At 36.9% G+C, this 19,347-nt stretch overlaps 1 protein-coding gene across 3 annotated transcripts in view; it reads right to left on the bottom strand.

Annotated features, from left to right (window-relative positions):
• Positions 1-826: 826 nt before the first annotated feature.
• The window catches only part of LOC144972646 (tRNA-dihydrouridine(16/17) synthase [NAD(P)(+)]-like), a 79,761-nt gene continuing 61,240 nt past the window's right edge, over positions 827-19,347 (bottom strand). For all 3 annotated transcript variants that reach the window (XM_078914123.1, XM_078914124.1, XM_078914125.1), the window contains 5 exons: positions 18,862-18,958; positions 15,576-15,673; positions 12,213-12,417; positions 4,678-4,753; positions 827-3,736 (listed from right to left, as the gene is read on the bottom strand). In XM_078914123.1, the coding sequence (XP_078770249.1) occupies positions 3,465-3,736; positions 4,678-4,753; positions 12,213-12,417; positions 15,576-15,673; positions 18,862-18,958 (748 nt within the window). In that variant the 3' untranslated portion in view covers positions 827-3,464. The remainder of the gene's footprint in view (positions 3,737-4,677; positions 4,754-12,212; positions 12,418-15,575; positions 15,674-18,861; positions 18,959-19,347) is intronic.

Genomic DNA, 19,347 nt, shown 5'->3' with positions numbered 1-19,347 from the left:
AGAAATACTCATTCTAACGTTTTTGGACGTCACAGGCACTGGACCGCACATCGCAATGTTATGTATTCACGGGTCTTACCATGCCCCCTTTTCCCGCCAACTTGAAAACCCCTGGATAACAACATAATTTTCTGGTCCCGGCACTGTCGTTATCCACGGGTTGCACTGTATCCTTATAACTCTTTACAATAGAAATAGAAAGAAATAAACAGCGGCACATATTTTTGTGATCACCTGATATATATGTATATGTATACTCTATATGTGCATTTGTACGACGTATGTGTGTATATATGTATGTACAAAGTTTATACGGATATGTGTCTATATACGTGTAAATTTATTATTATTATATTATATGTATAAATGTATGTATGTAGGCGTAGGTAGGTATGTATGTCCCCCAAAACGTTTTCAAAACTTCCTTGAGAGTGTGAGACTAGGATGAGATAGCTACCCATTTTAATGAACTGACGTCTCAAGGAAGACTTGTTAGAGAAGTCACTGGGGCAAACCACACTCTCTCCTCCAGTTTCATATTCAGTCGTCACAAGTTTCCTGATGAAATTAGAACGTTTGCTTTAAAATGTCGCTTGCAGCTTCCCGAGTGCGATAGCCTACTTCATACATATTACCCATTGTCATACTCCAAAAGCTTCAAGATCTGTAACCATCCATCAGATACCATATCTCGCGTTGTAAATGAATGTACAAAATTCAAATTACTATATCAAAAACGACACAACAGAATTGTTGACATTATTTTTGACAAAATACCTAAAAATGACAGAACTAAAAATTTTAAAGACAAATTCATCAGACCAAGTTTTTTCGACAGTGACAAATCCTCATTTAATAGTAACAGTAATAGATCGGACATTTTAAAAATCAACAAAGAAATGAAAACGGACCAAATTGTTGAAATCTCTGTCCCATATGGTGCTCATATCAATAAGTCATTCAAAACCAAATTTGAAAAGTACTTTCCTTTTTGGATGGAAATAAATGCTCTTAGATACTTGGTCCGAGGTTATAGTTCTTTCTGTAGGTAGCCTCGGCTATGTCCATGGCATATTTGTAAATGGCTTAAAGATTCTGGGCATTAAAATTAAAAGCAAAGAAGCAAAAGTCCTTTCAAAATATATAAGCAACAGTGCCATCATTGACTCTTACAAAGTTTGGAGACAAAGATGTAAAATTCATCATCATTATTAGCACTACATATTTAATAATGTAGTTATTTGTCTATTTATGTATTCCATTATCTATTTATGAATCCATCTATTTGTCAATTATTCTAAATATTTCAATTTGTGAATTTATTGGATTATCTATTTAATCTTACAATACTATTGTTGTTATCATTATTATTATTATTACTATTATTATTATCATCATCATCATCATCGTTATTATTATTATTATTATTATTATGTATCATGTATGTATGTACGTACGTACGTATGTACGTACGTATGTATGTATGTACGTACGTACGTATGTACGTATGTATGTATGTATGTATGTATTTATGTATTTATGTATGTATGTATGTATGTATGTATGTATGTATGTATGTATGTATGTATGTATGTAGGTGTAGATTCCAAGAGCACACTATCAGTGTACTTAATTGAGATCACCTAAAAGTCTCATCCAGACACAAGCACAGGTCCCCACTAAGAGGAATACACTCAAATGTTTACTAATCATATATAATACATAAATAAAACATAATAGAGTGCATAAAGATGATTTACAAGGAAAAAAATATCATCTCCCAAAACTAACTATACATTTGACTGTTTCCCTCCCAGCTAGGGTATCCGGCCAGGGCCAGGACAAAACCAAGTAATCTCATTCCGAGGCAAAGACAGAAAGCATGTTGGAAAACAGACATAGGGGGATAGAAGACATAGTATGTACCTCCCTGCCCGCTATGGGAGGTCAGGAACCCCACCCAGTATGTATGTATGTATGTATGTATGTATGTATGTATGTATGTATGTATGTATGTATGTATGTATGTATGTATGTATGTATGTATGTATGTATGCATGTATGCATGCATTGAATTATATTGAAAATCTTCCCGATAAATGCAGTTAATTATCATTATTTCTAGCAACCCCATTACATCTTTGATGTAAAACTTATCACTGACATATGTACATGTTATTATCTACCCATACTCACACTGATATGCATAAAAACCCCTTAAAGAAACATACACGTAAATAAATACAGAAATATCTCAAAGAAAGCAATAAGCCATGTATCAACAAATGAAAAAACCCATTTGTGCTGGTTAGTAAACAGTGAAAATAAAAAAAGTAAAACAAATACAGGAATCTACAGAGCTTCTTTGTATACAACATTCAGTTTTGTTCCTGTTTGTCTCAGTGAGCTGGGGGGGGGGGGGGGGGGGGGGAGCGGAGGGGGCATGTCACTAATCCCATATTTTGATTGGTCAAACATCTACTAGTTTTTTCTTATACCATCTTTTCTTTCTCTCTCCTTTCTCCATTCCCCTCTCTATACTGTAGTTTCTTTTTTACTAAACCCGCCAAAAACTGACAAAGTTATAGGAAGTAGGCAGCAGTGGGACGTGAACCAGAGACTCAAGGAAGTGCACACCTGTGTGGAGTGAACCTGGGACTGTGGGTTTCAGAGGGTTTCATGAAAAAGTAATACCCGAGAATGTTTCTTTTTTACAAAACCTGCTGAAACCGACCACAGTTATGGGAAGTGGGCAGCAGTGAGGAGTGAACCAGGGACTCAGGGAGTGCACACCAGAGGAATTGAATCTGGGACTCTGGGTTTTGTAAAAAAAAAGTAAAACCCGAGGGTGTTTATTTTTTATGAAACCCACTGAAACTGAAGTGGGCAGCAGTGGGGAGTGAAACAGGGACTCGGGGGAGGGGACACCAGTGGGAAGTGAACCTGGGACTAAGAGGGAAATGAACCTGGGGCTATGGGAAATGGATACCTGTGGAAATTAAAGCAGGACTATGGGATTTGAGTACCAGAGGAGAATGAACCTGACACTATAGGTGCTTATAAAAGGAGACCAACTGTAATTGATAATTATAATTTGTCATCAAGATCATACATTTCAAAACACATTCAAATGTCAAATGTGAGATGATTCATGAATGAACCATTCCAGGATAGAGCAATGGAAAGCTTAACAATTATTTTAAGCCAGTGCAGATTCATTATCATATATTTCTTCAGACATTTTATTTTATAAAACGTTTCACTTATTTGCTGAAAAAAGGTTTGAGTCCAAAAAGTCTGTAATTTGCACTTCATTTATTATTTTTTAATAATTTCAAATTTACAATTTTTTATCCTTTCAGCAGAATACTCATTGTTTGAATGAAGTTGATTATTGCATTGTAGAGAATTTAAAAAATATATATATATATTCTATAATTCCATATTCAACTTATCCTTAATTATCAAGAGACTTTATCTTCACTCTGTCGCATTTTAACATCGCAAATGTTTTTACCATTATCAAATTTTGCAATTTTATTGCTACATTGACCACTTTCAGTTACTTCATCTGATTTAGTTTCATATTTTAGGTGTTTCACAGTGAATTCAGTGCAGGCATCTGTTGGGCTGATTTCACTTCTGCAGTGAACATTCTCAACTGTAGGCAAGGCACCATTGTTTTCTTGTTTCAACTGATCCCTGTCTGCTATTGTTTTTCTTTTAATGCTGTGCGCTGTAAACAATTGAAAAAAGTATATTAATAATAATCGAACAAGTGAAAATGATAGCCATTTACTAGTTTCTGACATTGGACTGAGAGCACCCTCAAAAGCTGCTGAATTAGAAACACCAACAATCAAAAATGCTGTTGACTTATAACAATTCTGATCAGACAAGTGATAATTTGTAGTTTTAACAAGGATTTTAAAAAATAATAATAATAAACGGCTTTTAGATTTTGTTTGAGCCATTTTCAGTTATCCCAGGTTTACTGTGGTAGTACTGTGGTAGCAACAAGTTGATTTGCTCTGGGCCATTGATCTATGAAACAACTTTTTAAATATAAAAACGAAAGAAACATGCTGGAAAATCAATTCCTGCTAAATCTCTTATAGTGCCAGCTCTAAAGCATTGTCTAAATATCAAAATATCAGCCCTTCTGTATTTGAAAAATAATTTCATATTCCAAAATATCAAAACAAATCTTAACAGGCCATATTTTAAAAAGTTTAAAATCCTTTGTTTTTGTTTTAAAAATCAAAATAACATCTGAACATGGGCTGTTGTGAACAAAATGCCATTTATATAAATATAAATAAAATTTTGATAAAAAGAAAAGAACAAGAAAAAGAAAAAAGTAAAATCTCATCCAGGTATTACTTGATGACACATAAGTTGATTTTCATGTCAGTCCATCCCCATCACTCTATATATCACTAATTTAAAAACCTGGATGCTTAATCTAATGATTGATGTTATCTTGGTGAAATCATAAATAAAATGGAAGAAAATGAACACTTTTTCAGAGCCACATAGAATGACTGCATTTAGAGACATCACAGGAAGCACGTTTGGAGCGTGGAGAGATAACTTGATTCTTTTTTATTAAGGTCTCATTGACATCAAGTTATCCATTGCCCACTACATTGATTTTTGGTTGATTTATTTACTTACCTTTACAGTCAAAAATTTCATCATTTGCTTTCTGCCTACAACAATTTTTACATAACCGTTGCTCACATTTCATGCCCTGAAAAAAACAACAAAACAACAAATTGATTAATTCATTACACATTGTTTGGTACACCATAAAAAAATCAAGGCAAAGGAGACTGATTCGAAAAGGGAACAGAAAATTTCACATGTCATCCAATGATGTGCCTTATTTTGAGATTACCTAAAAGTCCCATCCAGACATAAGCAAAGAATCTCGATACGAAGGGCACACCCAAATATGTAAAAAGTATAATACATTCAAAACAAATATATACAATAGTACAAAACAGAGGGATTATTTACAAGGAAAAAAATATCTCTAAAAAAAGATACTATACATTTGACTGTCTCCCCACATTTGATGATCCCTACAAGATCCAGGAGAAAAAAACAACTCAGCAATCGCAATTCAGAACAAAGACAAAGAGCAGTCAAAAGTCCCCATCCAAAGAGGTAAATTGAATTTATCCTTTTTCACTTTTCAATAAAATGACTAATTCATTGTTTGCTTTATTGTAAGAGCTTGAAACATTTTTGTTTCAGGAAGAAAGAAAATGATAAGGGGAGATCTGAATTTACAAGCATTGAAAAAAAGTAGAGTCACTCTGCCCTTTACTGTCACTCAAGTCATACCGACCACTGTGCAAGTTGCGTCACAAAATAAGCGATTTCTCAAACCCTGCGTTAATTACAACAATGAGGCTTAGTCATGTGCAATCCCCTTTGTTTTGTCTTCATCTCGATCAGTGCACAGCCAATAAAAGCTTTTGTTTTTCAAGATCTGACACCTTAATTCACATATTTAAGTGACCTTTACTTTCCTTATCGCCAGCCAGATTATCACCTGGCCAATCACATAAGCAGAAAGGCGAGCTCTTTTCTGCAAAACAAAGTCATGACTGGTTTATTAGCATTAGGTAGTAGTCTAAAAAGTATGATATAGTGGTTGTTCCCACATTGGAACACATGAGGCGATTTGACTGGGAAGGTCAGTAAGGGGCATAGCGATCTGTCGCTTTTAGCCTCACTCATACAGTCTGCCTCTCTGTCCACGTCTGAAATAAACCTACCAGCAGCCAGGTAAGCTTACATAGTGTGAGTTGTTTGTAGCCATATCTTCATGTTACGTTTTCAGTGTGACAAAAGACATTTTTCTGTCTCCTTTTTTCATTTCAGTGGACAAGCTGCACTAATACTGGTGGTAGTGTTTGGTATTGCCAAATTATTGAAAGTAACTGGAGGCACAGTTGGATTGTACAACTCCAGACACTTTCGATGATTTGTCTCATTCACTGCAGACTGTTGGTGGTTATTGTAGTAGTGGTAGTAATGATGAAGATGTGATAGTGGTTGTTGTTGTAGTAGTAGTTGTAGTGATGATGATGTGGTGGTGGTATAGTGGTTGTAGTAGTTGTGGTCGTGATGATAATGATGTAGTGGTGGTTATAGTAGTGATGGTAGTGATGTTGATGTGGTGGTGATGGTGGTTGTAGTACAAATGGTAGTGATGATAATGTGGTAGTGGTGGTTGTAGTAGTAGTGGTAGTGATAATGATGTGTAGGTGGTGGTTGTAGTAGTAGTAGTAGTAGTGATGATGTGGTGGTGGTGGTTGTAGTAGTAGTGGTCGTGATGATGATGTGGTGCTGGTGGTTGTAGTAGTAGTGATAGTGATGATGATGATGATGTTGTAGTGGTGGTTGTAGTAGTAGTAGTGGTGGTAGTGATGATGATGTGGTGGTGGTGGTGGTTGTAGTAGTAGCAGTGATGAATAATGTTGTAGTGGTGGTTGTAGTAGTAGTAGTAGTGGTAGTGATGATGATGTGGTGGTGGTGGTTGTAGTAGCAGTGGTAGTGATGACGATGTGGCGGTGGTGGTGGTAGTTGTAGTAGTAGCAGTGGTGGTAGTGATGAGGATGAGGTGGTGGTGGTGCTTGCAGTAGTAGTGGTAGTGATAATGATGTGGTGGTGGTTGTAGTAGTGGTGGTAGTGATGATGATATGGTAATGATGGTTGTAGTACAAATGTTAGTGATGATGGTGTGGTGGTGGTTGTAGTAGTGGTGGTAGTTATGATGAACTGGTAGTGGTGGTTGTAGTAGTAGTGGTAATCATGATGTGGTGGTGATGGTTGTAGTAGCAGTAGTGATGATGTGGTGGTGGTTGTAGTAGTAGTGGTAATGATGATGTGGTGGTGGTGGTTGTAGTTGTAGTGGTTGATGATGTGGTGGTGGTGGTTGTAGTAGTAGTGGTGGTGATGATGTGGTGGTGGTGGTTGTAGTAGTAGTGGTAATGATGATGTAGTGGTGGTGGTGGTTGTAGTAGTGGTAGTGATGATGTGGTGGTGGTGGTTATAGTAGTAGTAGTGGTAGTAGACCTGTAAATGAGCTCTATAAAAATTGACTGAAACTGAAACTCTTCTTCGTAATTCGTCGTAGCGGTAAAATCCAAAGAATCAAAATGAAAGGTAAACAGCAAGCTCACTTGAGAAAAGCAATGGCAGAAAACTAATTTGTGCGGGAATTAATTAGGCTAATTACCATTGTTCCTTATAATTAGGTATCCAATCATTGAAGAAACTTAGAAACGGTCAACCAGTTTGTTTACAACATGAGGCAATCGAAATGTGCTTGTAGCAATCATATAACTTTCGATTTGAAGGTGTCTACATAACGAACTTCCGAACTTCCGGTGTTCGAATTTTTCTTTTTCATACTTTTCCTGTCCTTCAAGTAAATGTGGTCAATTTTGGCTTAGACGAAACAGTGAAATATATCGCTCGGCGGCTCAGTTAAAATTGGCTACGACAGGTTTGGAAAGTGAAAAAATAATTTCACGAAGGCTGTGTGAAAATACACTGGGGTGTGTTCAGACACGGCAATTCTAAAAAGCGTTGCTTAGCCTTGGCAATACATCCAACGTTAATATAAACGGCCCATGAGCTATGCGTAGCGCTGTGGAACGTTCCTTATTAACTTTACAGTCATTCGACTACGATTCATGAATTCTCTCTTTATTCAATTCTTTCTTCCCTTTTTTAAAATATTTGAATTTGACGAATTGACTGATTTCAGTTAATTGACTGAAAATTTACAGGTCTATGGTAGTGATGACGGTGGTGGTTATAGTAGTAGTGGTAGTGATGATGTGGTGGTGGTGGTGGTTGTAGTAGTAGTGGTAGTGATGATGATGTGGTAGTGGTGGTTGTAGTAGTAGTGGTAGTTGCAGTGATGATGATGTGGTGGTGGTGGTTGTAGTAGTAGTGATAGTTGTAGTGATGATGTGGTGGTGGTGGTTGTAGTAGTAGTGGTAGTGATGATGTGGTGGTGGTGGTTGTAGTAGTAGTGATAGTTGTAGTGATGATGTGGTGGTGGTGGTTGTAGTAGTAGTGGTAGTGATGATGTGGTGGTGGTGGTTGTAGTAGTAGTGGTAGTGATGATGTGGTGGTGGTGGTGGTTGTAGTAGTAGAGGTCGTGATGATGGTAGTGGTGGTTGTAGTAGTAGCTGTAAAGATGATGTGATGCTGGTAGTTGTAGTAGTAGTGGTATTGATGATGATGTGGTAGTGGTGGTTGTAGTAGTTGTGGTAGTTGCAGTGATGATGATATGGTGGTGGTGGTTGCAGTAGTAGTGGTAGTGATGACGATGTGATTGTGGTGGCTGTAGTAGTTGTGGTATTTGCAGTGATGATGATGTGGTGGTGGTGGTTGCAGTAGTAGTGGTAGTGATGATGATGTGGTGGTGGTGGTTGTAGTAGTAGTGCTAGTGATGATGATATGGTGGTGGTGGTTATAGTAGTAGTGGTAGTGATGATGATGTGGTGGTGGTGGTTGTAATAGTGATGGTAGTTGTGGTAGTGATGATGATGTGGTGATTGTAGTAGTAGTTGTGGTACTGATGATGATGTGGTGGTGGTGGTGGTTGTAGTAGTAGTGGTTGTGATGATGATGTGGTGGTGGTGGTTGCAGTAGTAGTGGTAGTGATGATGGTTGTAATACTAGTGGCAGTGATGATGATGTGGTGGTTGGAAAGGGAGGGGGGGTATCCTTGGAACAAATTGACCTCACCGGAATTTGACTTGACGGAAGTTGCCCGGAGCCCGGAATTTTTGGCTCCAGACCGGAATTATTCCGGTGAAACTGGAGTTTTGGCATCACTGGTGACTGTCACAGTAAAGGTTGTTCACAATTATCTTATTAAATTTTATTTTATTAAGAACTGAATTCATCTCACTCCAGTTATATTTCGGTAGGCTTAGATAAACTTTACCTTCTAATATTAGATCGTCTTTCCTTTTATAGCCTTCCCTCGAATTAATTTCTAATAAGTGTATACTTTTCATTCTACATTCTGTCACTTATTATAAAAGTTGATAGGTCTAACATTCTACACTCACTTCTCTCTACAATCTATGCCGGACGGCCAGCCGCTCCATTCCTCATATATATTTGAAGATTTTTATCTTTTGGTACTTTGTGGATATTTTATCTCCACCATCAAGACACGGGAGCTTTTACCTTTGACGGTGTAATCCTAAACATTTTAAGGATCAAACCTGAGCCCGCTGTTGAAGAAATACCTGAATAACCCCTTCCGAACTGCCTGGAAGTGGAACTTTACGAGCCTGAGCCCGTTATCGGAGGAATATAGAACCCACGCCTGTCAACTGCCTGGAAACGTAACCTTACGAACTTGACATTATATCATCATAAGTTACGTAATATATTCACATTTCTATTTGTAACTGCCACAATCACTATTTATCTCTTTTAATAAAATTTCATCTTTCTTTTTATTTCATCTTAAACAAATCGTTAATTGTTTTTCATTTATAGTAACTAGTAAATTCTGGGGCCTCATTCTACATATCTTTATGCATAGTCGAGTAGCTCTTTACTCACTTGAGACCATGACAGTGACTACCACAAGAAGAGGCCAAGGAGTCAGAGACAAGAAGATGGTGCAGGAGAGGAAAAAGGCAGAAAGGGCAAAAATGAGGGAGGAAAAGGAAGCAGCAGAAAAAGCAGAAAAAGAGAGAAAGAAGAAGGAGAGTGAGGCAAAAAGTAAAGCTAGGACTAGGAAAGAAGAGACATGAAAGCAGTGAAAAGGACAAAATCTGAAAAGGAAGCAACAGATTCAGAAAATTCTCACAAAATTCAGTACATGGATGAAAGTTCAGGGGATGGATATGGGGGTGAATGAAAGTGTATGTTTTACGTGTGGGGATGACAAAGACCGGGATGGATGGATGTGTGCAAGATGGTTCCACAAGGGGCATAAGAGTGAACAGAAAGAAAGGGTTCAAGGTATGAGTGAGTTTCAGTTTGTCTGTGATTTTTGTTCTATGCCAAAATGGATTATGGAAGTTCACCATGCCCCCCCCCCCCTCTTTTTTTTTTCTTCTCTGCCTCCGTCTTTTTTGAATAGAAGACTCCTTTTTAGATAAAAATTTCAAATGCTGAAACCTTGCATTTTGTAATCATTCCACCCTTCAGTTGTTTTTATTTTTTTTCACATTCGAATCACAAGTGTGTACCGTCCTGCTTTCAATTCTTCCATCAATTTTAAAAATGGGCGCCAAAAGTGATGGTCAGTTCAATGAGGCTGTCGGTACACGCTACAATCGGTCGGTTTGGGACAGAATCGGTTTCGAAAGGTTGGTATGGGGTAAACACCTGTCAGAGAGAAATTGATGTCAATTCAATATTCTTTTAGATTGTACAAGTTGGCAAACTGGTCTCTTGTGAGCTTCATCTAGCACAAATGCAGACCTGCCTACCTGAAATTTCCAAAATTCGTAAAAAGAGGGCCATAATTTTGTAATTTTCAGTAACATATTGAAAAAAATTAGTAACACCCCGAAACGTACTAAAAACGGAACTTACCGCAACAATGTCGGCTATAGAAGCGTAGGTAGAATCAACAATGCACAAGTTGACGGTGGGGACAAGGAGGTGTTTAGAAGGGTTATTGTTTATATTGCTTATATAGGCTACTACACACATCAAATTAATATACTATTTACACTATGTACACAAATCCAGAAATCTATTGTCCCTCTACACTGCCCTTTTGCAAGGACCTAGTGTAGTAAATCGTACTTTTTTCAAATCACATTTTTTCATGAAATTATTATTTCGCAAATCACGGTAAATTCGTAACAAACTGATAAAAATTTGTAAATTCATAACAGGGGCCAATTTTCATGGAAAATTCGTAACATTACGAATTTTTCGTAACAATAGACAGGTCTGGAAATGATGTCATTATTTTGTGACATTGGTTTTATTTTCGGTGTAGGAAAACATATTTTGTGTTGGCGTCTGTCATAAGCCTTAGGCGGACTGTAAGGGGCAGAGTGACTATGATACAAACTGGAGGACAAATTAGGGAGCAGTGAAAATAAGTCCCCGCTATCAGGTAATCTCTGAAGTGTAATGTAGTAGGTAGTCAGGAGGTCTGAGTCAAGGCCGGCAGATTTTTTGTGAGTTTTTCCTTGCATCTATCTTTCTGCTTGTCTGTCACTATTTTATAAACACCTTTTCGCATTTTTGACACAAACAGGGAATAAAAATTCTGTAAGTAATACTTGCCACAGATTTGAAACTGACAAAAAGTCCCCTTCTTAACCCTTCTACAGCATTGGGGTCAACCGGAAATAACGACCGGTTCCCAGTACTTGCCTAGCAAGTTTGAATGACGTAGCTAAGATATAGCGTCACTCGGGTTTGATCGCGTCATTTCATACGTCAATAACTAGCTTCATACTCAACCCAAACAGGTTAAATAAACTGTTTGCTGATTGGATGACACTAATAGTATCAACCAACCAAACTTCCGCTTTTATTTCATAAAGAACACAATGGAACTTTTACTGAATCAAGGTCGGGTCTGTGTTACGTTTTTACAACTGACACGCGTGTGACTCTGAAAAGGTGTGTTACATTAAATTCACCGCCTCGGTATTGGGGTCGGAATGGTGTGTTACGTTTATACAACGGTCGAGGATCGGGGGTTAAAACAAACAAAGGAGTTCAGCCAGGAAAGTTACACTCAAATGGTGAAAATATTGACATGTACCTTAGATTATACTTCTCTTTAAAATACCATTCTCTGACCTTTATGCCATCTTACACTAATAATATTATAAAAGAATAGATGCAATGTATTTCTTTAAAGCATATATGTACCTGCCTTGGAAAAGCACTGATTCGAAGGAAAATTCACTTTTCAGGGAGATGATCATTTTTGAATATGCTGATTCAAGGCAGGCACTTTTTGCAGATTTCAAGTATCTCAATTTTTGGCATGGGACCTCCAAATTGCCATTTTTGCTGTGGCGTGGATCTCCAGTTTCGGCTTAACCAAGCTTTTTCCAGGTAGACACACATATATCAACATATACCAATGAAAACAAAACAAAAAACAACAAACAAACAAAAAAAAAAACAAAGAAAGAAACTAATCAATTCAGACAGGTACAATGACTAATATTTACCCTTGGATTTGGACATGATTGACACTTTTCAAACACACACTTCAGATCTCTGTTAAAATTTTTATGAGGATTCCTGAGCATTTTTTTCAGCTTGTTGTTAGAAAGACCTGTGTCCCCTCTGCCAATCTTCTGCATATCCTCAGCCCGTTTACGATTGAGCTCAAGGCGGAAGCCTTTCTGATCTGGATTTTGTTCCTCATCCACACTGAAGAAAGGAAAAGAAGAAAATCTTCAATAATGTATTTGATAACAGCTTAACTACTATTATTTTGAACCATAAACAGACACTAACTTAACTGAAATGGAAAAACCCTAAATCAAATCAGTAGAGAGCCCAACTATCAGCAATAAATAAAAAAACAAAACAAAATAAAAACAAAACAATCAAACAAAATAAAAAGATGATATTTAATTTCACTACTGCATGGTTTTCATGAATGCCTCGGGTAATGTAAAACAGTGAAAAGATGTCTAATGTAGAGAAAACAATGCACAAATTTCAGTGAAAATCTTAACAATTGATGAATACAAATACAGCACTAATGAAGAAACTTCGATTGAAATTATTATGCTTTATTAGGGAAAATGAATGAAATTTCTGAAATTGAATCCATCTGGTTCTCCTATTGAGATTAAAAATAAATAAAATAAAATAAATATGAACATTTATATAGAACATTTCCACAGATTTACTATGCTCAATGCACTTCATAATGTTTCATTTATTCCCCTAGCATATTCCAATTTCATACATTACCAGTCACCTGTTAGACATCCATTTTCAATATCCGTCAGTACTCTTCACACCTGAGTCAATGGGGGTTAATGTGTGTTAATAGCCTCACCCAAGGACCCAACATCAATACCAGAATTTTCCACAATCAATGTCACCCAACCAGCCCCTGACCATCATGCTCAACATTGCTTGACTTTTGTGATATAATGAGACATCTTTCTGCTGAGCCACCAAGGTAGTGGTTCATATATTTCAGTCAACCCCTTCAAAAAATTGAGATTGTTTGCAAAGTCAGTCAGAGTTTCGGGATTAAGCAGAATTTCAACAGCTCCGTAGCATGCAGTGGGACTTCACCACACTTCTTGAGTGACAGCCATAATTAAAACTTATGCAAATCAGCTGCTGCGCAATACTTAAATTATCTAGATGGTAAGTAGTCAATAAAGTAATCTCATTTTTGTCTTTGAAGCCTGAAAATATCTCTTCAAGACATGTCATCCACTCTCAAGTCAGATGAGGTGAACCTCGGATACAGCAACCTCCAATCCAACAAAACCCTAAATTAATAAAACATTTAAAAATCCCCATTGTTTTCTCTATTTGACACTTCTAAATCCTTCTTGCATTCAACATGGTTTACAACTACAAACCTTGGCTACAGTAATCAAAACTTCAAAGAGTGGAGACAAGACTGGCATAAAAATAATAAATCTTTCATTGCTTTCTGAACTCAGTGAGATTTATTACACATTTGATTTGTCTGGCAGACCACTTTCATATCATAATGCACTAATAATCAAGGTATACGGGTAGGCATGGGTGTGAAACGGGGAAATGTGGCAAAGGATTAATCCATTCATTTTATCAACTTTAAAGTTATATCTCAGATATTAATGTCATATGTAATACAGTGCAGTCCTGATAATTCGAATTGGGTGGGAAAAGCAAATGACTTCTATTTATCAGAATTCGATTTGTCTCCAAACAAGGGAAATAACTAAACCTGACTCCAGGTATCAGGGTAATATTACTCATTTACCTCCCCTGACAAAAGGGGGTTTCGCGTACACTGATTAGATCACTCGTCGCCACCCACCCTTGGTTATGTATACACACACGTGTGTGTTCGAGACACAACGCGACGTGGTGTGTATGATCACACAGACACACACACACACACACAGGCACAGCCAATCAAAACCTCTTATTTTATTCATTTAACGAGCAGCGAGCGTTTGAAAGCGCAAACCTAGCGAGCGCTCGCGCTTTCGAATAAAAAAAGAGCAAGCGAATCCCAACTCTACGCAGAATGAGAATGCGTAGGGTTTAGCGTGGCTTTCACGTTCAGTCTAAAGTAGGCCTAGACTGCTTGAGTAGAAAGCCAAGTTGTACAACAAAGAAAGAAAGACTACACATTGTTGTACCCTTGTTGTACACGTATGCTTTGGCCCTGGCCAAGCCGTGCCCTGGCCCTTACACTTACAAGCTACACAATAGCACAGAGTAGTAGTTAACACTGCATGCTGTGTAGGCCCTCTACTTCTAGATCTCGATCCATCGATCAATAAAGAAAGACAGCACAGAAGAGAAAGAGAAACGCGTGGAGTGGGGTGTGGCCTATGATTGTTCGTGCCGTGTATTGGTCAGCTTGTGGTTATCACTGTGTGTTAGATCTATTTATAACCAACCCCCTTTGTTAGCCAGCGGCCAGCAGACCACAAGTTAGTCTTAGTGATGAGAGCGCGAGAAGGAGAGAGGGATGAAGCGAGACAGCTGGTCAATTTGGAGAAAGAAGAGAGAGGGCGGGTGGGACGGAGAGGGAACAACACGCCATTACATGCCTCAGGGGTCTAGTTATTATTATTATTAGTCAGCTCAGTCATTAAAACGGGTGGGAGGGTGGATACGGAGAACAGGCAGTTCGTTATGACCTTCCAGAGTTTTTTTTTTTAGTGATGGGCAAGCACTTGCACTTCGAATAAAGAGAATAACGACTGTTCGAATTCAAATTAACCATGAATATTTTATATAGAAAAAGAAGAAAATAATTCATTACATCGTATTTTCTTCGATTTAAAAGAAATTCGGTTAATCAGATTTCGAATTATCTGGACTGGACTGTACACCAGATTCAATAAAACCTTGCTTTTAATTAAAATTGACCTCAAGTCCTGTCACCTTTGATGTAACCCAGGTGCATTGTATATGAGGTCCACTCTTTACACTGAAGTATTGAGTGTACATTCTACGTGTCCCTAAGCAATTGATCAATTTTGTGATTAGATTTGCTATGATTTTAACCAAGACACCTGCTAATAATACCTGGAAAATCTAAATAGATTGCAAACAACCCATAGGATGGAAGAGTGATCCCCAATATGGGTGAGAAGTTCTCTGACAATAGAAGATACTGGGTAGCCTTTGAAAGAATAAATATGTCAACCTGTAGGGGCATAATGATAATTCTTATGTTTGAAAAATAATACGATGTTAAAAAAAATTGTTCCCTTGTCTTGGTTAAAATCATAGCAAATCTAATCACAAAATTCATCAATTGCTAATACCTACATATTATTTTATCATTCTTAAATCCTAACATTAAAAAAAAAAGAAAGGAATGATCCTACCTCGGCCTGACATAAGGTTGACAGATCCAGTATGGGAGGGGAAGCTTGAGTTTTGTTGTGTATAGCTCTGGCTCTGTTTCGTATTTCTTCATTGGCTCCTGGGGGGAATAAAAAATCAGTTTCTAAAAGATATAAATGTGTGGCACTCTGGGGAAATGTCCACATGCTGCTGGAGGTACTTTTAAGAAATGGATGATAAAAGCGGTTTTGGGACTTATGTGATGGTTTCTTCATTTCTCTGGCATCCTGATAGCCGATTGATCCTGGGTGAAGTTTTCTGACCCCCCACCTCCCGCCAACAGTGATTGGGTAGCTGTGTCTGTTACACTTGGCAGAAAGAACTTTGCAAAAGACTAGGATCCTCTCTAAAGGGTAGCAAGCAATTGTTATTGTCTGTTTTACGATATAGAAACCGGGATAAACTCCAGCTCCATGCGCCTAATACATTTGAAAGACTACTACTTTTTCATTTCTTGATGTGTGTGTTACTTAAAATAATTTAAAACGAAAAAAGTTACACAATCACACATAATTTATCAAAACCATTTTCCCTTTTCAATTTTCACAGGCAACTTAAAGGGTGCGTGTTTTATATCATTTTAAAGGAAAATTTCTGAGCAACAAATTTAGCTTTAGTGCACAGACATACCAACGTATTGGCCACTTTTATAAGTTCTGCATACACCTTGGTCAATCACTGCTTTGTTGAAATTCCCATTCACACCAGTCCAATGCTAACAGGTTAAATTAACTGTTTGCTGATTGGATGACACTAATAGTATCAACCAACCAAACTTCCGCTTTTATTTCATAAAGAACACAATGGAATTTTTACTGAATCAAGGTCGGGTCTGTGTTACGTTTTTACAACTGACACGCGTGTGACTCTGAAAAGGTGTGTTACATTAAATTCACCGCCTCGGTATTGGGGTCGGAATGGTGTGTTACGTTTATACAACGGTCGAGGATCGGGGGTTAAAACAAACAAAGGAGTTCAGCCAGGAAAGTTACACTCAAATGGTGAAAATATTGACATGTACCTTAGATTATACTTCTCTTTAAAATACCATTCTCTGACCTTTATGCCATCTTACACTAATAATATTATAAAAGAATAGATGCAATGTATTTCTTTAAAGCATATATGTACCTGCCTTGGAAAAGCACTGATTCGAAGGAAAATTCACTTTTCAGGGAGATGATCATTTTTGAATATGCTGATTCAAGGCAGGCACTTTTTGCAGATTTCAAGTATCTCAATTTTGGCATGGGACCTCCAAATTGCCATTTTTGCTGTGGCGTGGATCTCCAGTTTCGGCTTAACCAAGCTTTTTCCAGGTAGACACACATATATCAACATATACCAATGAAAACAAAACAAAAAACAACAAACAAACAAAAAAAAAAACAAAGAAAGAAACTAATCAATTCAGACAGGTACAATGACTAATATTTACCCTTGGATTTGGACATGATTGACACATGATTGTAAATTAAAATATTTGGATCAAATGTTTTGAAACTTGAAAGAACCTCAACACCTTAACCATTCAAAGGCAAATTTCAATCTTACTTTGATCTAACCATTTTCATCAAATGACAGTAACGACAATGCAATTATACTTTGAATGAAGCCTGAGTCGCGATATTCAAACTGCTCTCATGGTATAAACGATTTACTCTGAATTAAAAATAATATAAAGGGAAACTATTATTTGAAAACAAAAAATCAGTGTCACTGGTAAAGGATTAATTGCACCAACACGCACCATCATATAAAAAGAAAAGAAAAAGAAGAGTAATACAAATAAACAATGTACCCCTTTAAAGGCGTAATTTGATCTTACTTTGACCCAACACCAGATCACCGTTTTCATCAAAAGACAAGTAACTGCAATGCAACTATAGATAATTGAAGTTCAAGTCGCAATATTCTTACTGCTCTCTTGGTAAAACCTGTTTATTCTCCATTAAAAATAATATAAATGAAAAAATAAAATCGGCGTCGCTGTTAAGGATTTAAAAAACACCTGCACGACAAGCACCAGCATCCAGGTGACACTCCCATGTACTATGTCATTGTTTGTTTCATCTTCACATGCCGACCCCTTCATCCCTTATCCCTGCAATAATGCAAACCAATACATGTGCCTCTAAACCGAACAGACTCATAGATAGAGGCATCAATATCTGTTGAGGTTTTTGTGTTATAGGAATAGCTAGTATGATAGTTGAAGTCTTACTCACAATTGTTTTACCAGGCAAAGCGAGCATTTTCAATGTTAACAGGCTTATAGGCTCTGATATTTGCTCTGATCTAAAATTTGCAACTGCACAACCTGCATCAATTTTACTGACCAAATTTTGATTTATCTGACCTACAGATCCGTTATCCGACCAAAATCCGACTTATCCGAACAACCAGCGGCCATCTGACTAAAAACCGACTTGCCTGGACACCCTGTTGGTGTTGATGTTCATTCTGATTCCTCATTTCAGAAAATTGTGGATATTTATTAAATCACCAATCCTTAATTTAAGGATAAACTGGTTTTAATAACAAAAAGCAAAAGACCACCTTTGAAGGCTTCAATTCAGTTTGAGAAGATAAAGAAAATTTGTGATGACGATGACTAAGGGCAAGGCCCACTCCCTTTGAATCTAATGTTCCATATTAATTAAAACTATTGTGGCTAATATTAATAAAAAGGAACCAAATATTTCTATCTGCCTTGTATCATCAAAAACGGAAATCTAGTGATGCCACTCATCTAAACAGAATTCTTGTGAAACTACATAAAAGCTCAAAAAAGAGGTTGTATTTACTTAAATTCAAGAACATTTCCCGAGAATTAAAAAACGTTTTAGCATTTAAACATTTATCAATTTGCCGAGAGTGGGGGGGGGGGGGGGGGGGGGGGGGGGTTGGTCTCCTCACAAAATCTCTAAATGCATTTTATCTGAAAATGAAAGTGTTCCATTTAGCACATATAAAATACCAAGGGCTGATGAAATGTTGATCGGGTTTGACAAAGTAATGGATGTAAAATAGTGGATACGATTCCTTTAAGAAACACAAAATAATTGAGTTTTGGTTTCATCCAGGATGTATCTGGTTTAGATAGAAAATCACAAATGACAGACATGCACAAAATTAAAAAGAAATTAATAATTAATTAGAAATATTGACCATAAAGTAGGAACGTTATACTGACCAAGCATTATGAAAAACTGAAAAACGTCATTAAGAAATATACGAAGTATAATATATGAAAAGCTGGCATACCTGACACACTTCTTTCAACATGAGAGCTGCATCTCTAAAATCTTTGGTAGATTTACCATTGGCCACAATTTCTCTAACATCTCTGTGAATATTTAATCTTTAAAGAAACAACAATAAATAGTATCAATTAGCTATGATCAAATATCATTACATTATAAGAAAACAAATACAAAATAGTAATGTGTGAAGTAACACATCCACAGAGCATTGGCTGTCTTTGTAAACCATGTTAACGGGTATATTTTTCCTTTTATTTTTGATTATTTCTTTAGCAATGACTATGAAAATTCTTTTTTCTATTTTTGTGGGGAAATACAACGTTTATATCAAAGCCCTATCTCCACTGAGTAAATATCTTTTTTTAATTTTGAAAATCCATTCATAAATAAAAAAGTTATACCATTTCAAAGGTGTCAATTATTTGGATGACTCACAAAGAGAAAAAAAATATGGAAAATACGGGACGCTTTCGTGGCTGTATCTCAC

Source organism: Berghia stephanieae, chromosome 5 (genome assembly GCF_034508935.2).
Source record: "Berghia stephanieae isolate SIO BIC M18660-M18661 chromosome 5, UCSD_Bste_1.3, whole genome shotgun sequence".
Lineage (NCBI taxonomy): Eukaryota > Metazoa > Mollusca > Gastropoda > Nudibranchia > Aeolidiidae > Berghia > Berghia stephanieae.
This window is presented reverse-complemented; position numbering and strand designations above follow the sequence as displayed.